Genomic DNA, 6,749 nt, shown 5'->3' with positions numbered 1-6,749 from the left:
AAAAATTCTTACAATAGCTGTCTTCCCTGTCACCACCTTAAAAAAAAAAAGTTTTACACAAAGATTTTTGTCTTCCTCACCAATTAAACGCATATCCCAACCGGAACTTCCAAATTGACCATTAGTCCTATGAGGCAAAATAAGAATGAGCAGTATGATAAAATGCTTGCTTCCAACAAATACAACTAGAAACATTTCACACTATAAACATTTACCAGAAGAGGAAAGAGCTGTACTGAACTGGGAAAAAGTGGCATTTTTTGTTTGTTTGTTTTTTTACAGTCACTTTCTGCCAGAGTTGCCCATTAAAATGACAAAGCAATCTGCTCCCAGATACCTTGGCCAGAACTTGAAAAATGACTGGAAGACTTCATAAAACTCCCAATGTAATTAATAGAAGTTGTGTACTTATGCTGCCTCTACAGCTTTCAAAACTTCAGATTATGTCTACTGCTTGGTCCCACAACTTGCAACATTTAATTCGGCATAAAATATAATTTTCTGTGTTTGCTATTTTTAATTGTTGAGGCAGGGCAAACAAACAATAATGGCTGTCAAATATACTCTTACTATGTAAATTCATTTTATTCAAAACAGATTAAAAAACTAACAGAGCTTGCCTAACTACATGAGGTAGAACATATAGCAAAACAGAAGGCAGAATATAATATTCCAAAATATGAAGAATATGAATCAGTTTACAAGTTGAAAGGAAATAAATTCAACAACAGAAATAAAAAATAACAAAAATAAAGTTTAACAGCTTTTCAGTCTTAAAGCACAATACACTTTTCATAGAAAGAAACATAGTATCACCATTACATGTTCTTCATATACCATAATATGGTAAAATTAATGCACAAGGCTGTTCACCATAAATGAATTTTACAAAATGGTGAAGTAACAAATGACATTATTGTCATTGGGCTCCATACCACTATACTTCCTGGCCTGCAGGAGTATTTGCCAGGTCATGAGGAGCAAGGTTAGCCTTTGTTACCATTTTTGTTTTCTTAAACATTTACCCTCACAATTTTGTATAGTATACAGATACCATGTACATCTTAAGCCCTCAAGCTTACAAATCATTAAATATGTGTACAAATCTATGGTTTTACTGAAACCCAATTTTGGTAAATCGAATGAATCACATCATAGAAGTAAAGCACATATGTGTGCAGAACTGTACTGCAGATCTGATGGTTTATTCCTTAATTTCAGGTAACTTGACCTCTCAATATGAAAATTCTCTTTTAGACTCATATCCTCCAAGGTTATACGTCTCACTCAATCTCCCATCTCAAGGTAGGTGAATACATGTGAAGGACTGGGTCATAAATGAATTGGGTACTTGAGCTAAAGAGCTTACCAGTATCCAATAAATGTTTTATTTAAAATATTTAGGAAATAACAAAGATGAATGGCCCACTCTCATAGAAATATTTCTTTAGAGGAAAACATACTAATATGACCCAGGACTTCTCCATATTTTCTATTTTATTTTAAAATAGATATTTGTAGTTGTTACGATTAGTGTGAAATTGAAAACAGTCTAGCTCTTTATTTATGCTTGCATGGCTAATGCTACTCTAAATCATCAAAAAGGTATATATATTTTTATTTCACTTTAAGGCATGATTTATTATACTGAATTATTGGGATGGCTTCTTTATGTACATTGGAAATAAAAACTCAGGCCTCCCTACAGTATAGTTTTAAGGTTACTGTTAGTGGCATATATAAAGCACCATACAATATCATATTCAGATAAAGAAAACAGAACATTTATGAGCTTTGAATTAACTGTATAGGAGTAACTGCTACAAAAATATAGCAATAATTAACACAGGATTCAAAATATTGTTATAGATCAATATAGATTTTCAAATGATTTTTTCTCCCATGTTTACTTTTACAGATTATTTCATTAAGATATATATGTAATTTAAACTTTTTGGTGGAAAGCAGTATACATATTCTGTACAAGAATGTTACAGCTTTATACAAATTTTAGAAATTTTAAGAAATGGCCTCTATTATTCTCTTCCAAGTGCTCTGGTTTCACTTGCCTGTTTATATTTTTCTCACTAGACTCAAACAACAGCAAATACTCTGAATGCCTTGCTTCCTGGAGGATTCTGTAAACTGAAACATAAAAAACATTCCTGGAGTTATTTTTAAGACTAACACTCCAATGACTTTTATTTTAGAATTGTTAAATACAGCTCTAGGATCCTGAAACATTTCCTGTGGCTACTACCCATAACTTTTCTCATAAGTTATACTACCTTTCTACCTTTTTTTTTAATTACAGAACTTTCAGATTATTTTTTTCTTCCAAGAAACTTATTGAGAACAAATTATAACACAAAAATTTCAAGAAATCCTGTTGATTCTAATTAAAAGAATAAAGCTTTAAAGAATAAAGCAAAACTCTTAAAAAAAAAAAAGTTTTGGGGAAAAAGAGAAAGCATGCATCTCATGTTGGCCATTCTAATACTATATTCAGATATAATTTCTAGACCCAGGAGATTACTTGTTCACTGGTTGCATGCATTTCTAAAGATAATTCATATTTTGCAAATCAAAGGAAATATATTTAAAATACTGATAGCCTTCTGAATGGCTAAATATCTGGCTTTAAAAGAAATAAAACAACAAAAATTACATGGAAATATCAGTAGAATATAGTTCAGTTTATAAGACAAAAATATAACATTTCATATTTAATGGTCTCATTATTTTCTATTTTGCAAAAATCTGAGACATATCTAAGAAAGGAAAACAGAACAAAAATAAAGATGTGCGTAATGAAATATGATGTCTGCACTGGCATTACAGTCTTCATTACAGTTTTTCAGCTTCGCAGAAAACTTGCATGGACCTGCTCTCCTAAACATTGACTTTGACTTCAGTAGAATGGTAAAGTACAAATAATGATTGAATTTGCAACATTTTTTTCTGATTTCGTTTCTTCTCAGTGAGGAGATTTAGATGGAGAACATAAGTGTCAGTAAGGAACCACTCTTTCTGAGGGAAATGGACATTAATAGGGAAAAGGGGATTATTCATGAAGCAAATAAAGATGTATTTAAAAAGTTTCCAAATTTACTCAAAGGTTTATGAAGTAAAGGGGCAAGGCCTCCCAAAAATCCCAGTTAAAAATAAGAAAAAATCCTTTTTCTCCTGCTTCCAAGTTCTCTAAAGGTACTTTTTGAGATTTTTCCCACACAAACCTTTTGGTTTTAGAGGCCAACATTGTTAGCTTTGCAGGACAGAAAGAATGGCACAAGGGTTTTTATTCAAGGCCATTTATTTTTCTTCCTATAGAAACTGGACAGTTCTTTAAAGAATTAAATTTGAACTACAACATGCAGCCATGTGTTATCATCATAGAAGATGCTAATACTCTAAGTAAATGAACTTTTACACCACCTCCATGTCTTTCAGAAAAATACTGATTTAAACAGTAAAACCATAAAAAATAGAAAATAAAAAATGTTTAATGTTTTGTGAATATCATTTATGAACCAGGTTCACTGGTTTTATTCTAGGTAAATCTGTAATGTTCTGTTATTGCAAATCCTCTCAGACGGATGTTACTGTAAACATTCTTTGGTGTTTTACCAAAGGAACCAGAAGTAGTTTTCTTATCAAATACTGTGTTAGCTGCAACATAAGTAGAAGAATAAACAAGAGGGCTTTTTTGATTTGTTTGGTTTTTAAGAAGGTTTTTAGAGTAAAGATTTACAAGCTTAGAAGAGGCAAGCAGTTCTTGTACAACAGCTTCTCCAAAGTCACCACAGCTGTTACACAAGCTCTATACATCACCCAAATTGCCCTATTTTTTGGGTTTCTAGCAGCATCCCGGGTACAGAGAGACATAATATAATACTTTGTAAACCTTATTGAGGTGAAGGCTAAACAGTAATCTTTGAAAATGGGCACTGTACCTTTCTGAAAATATCCCATTTTGAAAGGAAGCAACGTACACCTTTCTTTTGTCTACAGGCATAACATCAACATAACCACCTTGGTTGCGGACTACACCAGCATGTATAGCTGCTCGGCAGATACTGGATATCTAAGAAAGAAAGAGGATAAGTTTAGTTTTCATTCATTCTTTTATTTCAAAATTGTTTAGAAGAAAACAAATAAAGATGCCTAAACTAAATTATAGGAAATGTAAAATAATTACACTAATCACAACTGATTTTATTAATCTTTACAGTACTTAAATCAGATTCATAGGCCAGTTTATAGGAATATACCACTGCCTCTTCAATGGTCTTCCACAGTGTGATTCAAAAATAATTTATTTCAGCCTATTTCAATTCAAGGATCTGTTCAAATTCTTGAGCTTTTCAAAATGTAAGGCTTTATCCACCATCACTTCAACAGCAGAGAGGTAGTAAAAACCAAACCTATAAATTATTATAGATCAGGAGATTCAGTTTAATCTCCAGCCAGAGTCAAGTACTGGAACAGCAGAACAGCAAAAGCAGTTGTATGTTTCTAGGAAGAGATGTCCACCCTAAAAATCAACTGTAATAATTCTATCTCTAACTCGAGAATCTCAAACAGCAGTGAAATGATCCATAATATTCAAGGGAACATTAGAATTTCTTACCAAGACATGGGCCAATATTAAAAGCTAATTATATTAAAATTATTATATTAAAATTATCATGTAAGCATCAAACAAAACAAAGAGATCTAAAATAATCCTTAGCTATTATTCCTTAGTTTTACTCAGGCAGAACTCTCTGTCAGATTAACAGCAGTTTCATCTATATGAAAACTAAAATCTGTCCACTAATGTCATGAAAGCGTGTAGCATAAATAATATTTATCGAAGGATAGTTCAGTGACAATCTTGAGAATGTTGATTAAAATAATTGACTTAAAATTGTAGAGCTCCACTACTCTTTAAGCATGCAAAAAAATCAATCGCCAGAAGTATGAAATTTCTTAGTGTAGAATGTAAGTCCTCAATACCCGGCACTACAAAACGTAGCTCCAGCTACCGTGAATGTCCACTTAAAACTAAGTTGTTCTGTGGAGAGAAAAAAAAAAAAAAAAAAAAAAAAAAAGCCTTCACTGCAATAGGCCTCTCCTCAATCAACCTTACAAACAGCCAATACAAATATCAATAGCTGTATCAATAGCACACAGATCAATAGCACAAGTATCAATAGCACACAGATGGCTATTTAAACAAGAGTTGCATTTTTTCCAGTTATAATTGGAATAATTTATATCTGTTCCTGTAGCTATTTTGTAATCTCAATGCTATATAAAATCTGGAACTTAAAATAGCAATGGTTTTGCTACTCCTATTTCAACCACAGAAGCTGCCAGCTTCTATGCTATATAGTTTGTCTCTTAATGATACAATATTTTCGGAGAGTAATGATCTGAAACTGTTTATGCAAAGAATCTTTAGCGTTTTAAGAGTTTTTAGAGTTTTTCTCTTCATCCTGCTGGCTTCTGCTTTTCAACATGCCAGAAGGGATACCATTTATGCTCCTTTGTACTCCATCTCCTCCTCCCTAATCTTCCAGACTTTTATTATATCCTGAACAGTAGTGGTAACCTTATTTTTACAAATTACGGCATTCTTTATTATGGGAGTACCTAAAGATAATATTGCTTGTGTACAATTTCTAATATACAGGGATATAAATAGTCCCTGCAAATACAGGATTACAGTCTAAAGAAACTAAAGACGAGATTTACAAGCAATTAACTACAGTGAAGAACTAGGACACCACTATTAATTGCTAGTACTATAATATTGTAGCAATTTAGTTTTCAATTCACACTGGAGATATAAAACAAGCTAGAGGTACAAATGAGTAAAATAAAAATCACGGTTTGTCACCTCTGTAATACTAACCAATAGACTACACTTGGTGTATATCACTAGAAAGGAAGATACCTTCATAATTACATTTGAGGGTGGCTAAGATAATGACTACTTCAATGCTATTTGGAAGTTTCTGATCAAGTGAATAAGAAAGTAAAGATAAAACAATGGAGGCAGAATGACAGAAGAGGCTGACTTCTTGTTGGAAATTTCCAGTATAGGATGGAGTCATTGCTAGAGTTGGTACCACAATTGATTACTGGATGGTTAGGCTAATGTAAAACATTTTAAGGCAAGATGCTTACACAGGATATGTGAAAAAGATGAGGTCAGAAGAATAGGGTTGAAGATGTCAAACCAAGAGATGATTATCAGACAAACAAACAAACAAACACTGATATTCTAATGCTGCTTTACAGATGAGCCTGGTGCCCGGCTCATCTGCTCATAAGGTATCCACAAATGTGCATTATGAATATATTAACAATTAAATTAGTACAAATTCATAAATATGAATTATATGTATACCGATAGATAAATCCATATAATTTTATCACATTTTTTTGAGGAAGTTTTATCTGCTTTGAGCTTTCAAAAACTTTTCATTGGCTTGGTGTTCTTCATCTAAATTGAATCAGATCCCAATACTGTTGCCATAACATTTCCTACACAATGTTTCATCACCCTCATCACACTTCCCAGAACTGTTAAGGTAAAATTCCTCTTAATTTAAACTGAATAGGATTTAAAATCTCTGTCTATCACAAAATTCTATATATTATTAGTAACCTTACATTAGTAGCCTCATAACACTTTCTGGAAGTCTTCTCAGAGATTTGGGTCTGTTTGTTTAATTTTCATGAACTCACCCTGAAGGATA

General features: G+C 32.3%; 1 protein-coding gene and 1 long non-coding RNA gene across 4 annotated transcripts in view; one reads left to right on the top strand and one right to left on the bottom strand.

Annotated features, from left to right (window-relative positions):
• The first annotated feature begins 281 nt into the window (after positions 1 to 281).
• On the top strand, positions 282 to 4,100 carry LOC118162369. 2 transcript variants are annotated; one of them, XR_004748422.1, is made up of 4 exons: positions 282 to 386; positions 1,258 to 1,305; positions 2,862 to 2,922; positions 4,012 to 4,100. It is a non-coding gene; the product is annotated as an uncharacterized LOC118162369 (long non-coding RNA). The 2 variants fall into 2 exon arrangements; XR_004748421.1 differs by lacking the exon at positions 282 to 386 and having other exon boundaries at positions 1,221 to 1,305.
• The window catches only part of CRISPLD1 (cysteine rich secretory protein LCCL domain containing 1), a 41,117-nt gene continuing 34,929 nt past the window's right edge, over positions 562 to 6,749 (bottom strand). For both annotated transcript variants that reach the window (XM_035318483.1, XM_035318484.1), the window contains 2 exons: positions 3,954 to 4,084; positions 562 to 2,145 (listed from right to left, as the gene is read on the bottom strand). In XM_035318483.1, the coding sequence (XP_035174374.1) occupies positions 2,094 to 2,145; positions 3,954 to 4,084 (183 nt within the window). In that variant the 3' untranslated portion in view covers positions 562 to 2,093. The remainder of the gene's footprint in view (positions 2,146 to 3,953; positions 4,085 to 6,749) is intronic.

The sequence above is a fragment of the Oxyura jamaicensis genome, chromosome 2, assembly GCF_011077185.1.
Source record: "Oxyura jamaicensis isolate SHBP4307 breed ruddy duck chromosome 2, BPBGC_Ojam_1.0, whole genome shotgun sequence".
Taxonomy (NCBI): Eukaryota; Metazoa; Chordata; class Aves; order Anseriformes; family Anatidae; genus Oxyura; species Oxyura jamaicensis.
This window is presented reverse-complemented; position numbering and strand designations above follow the sequence as displayed.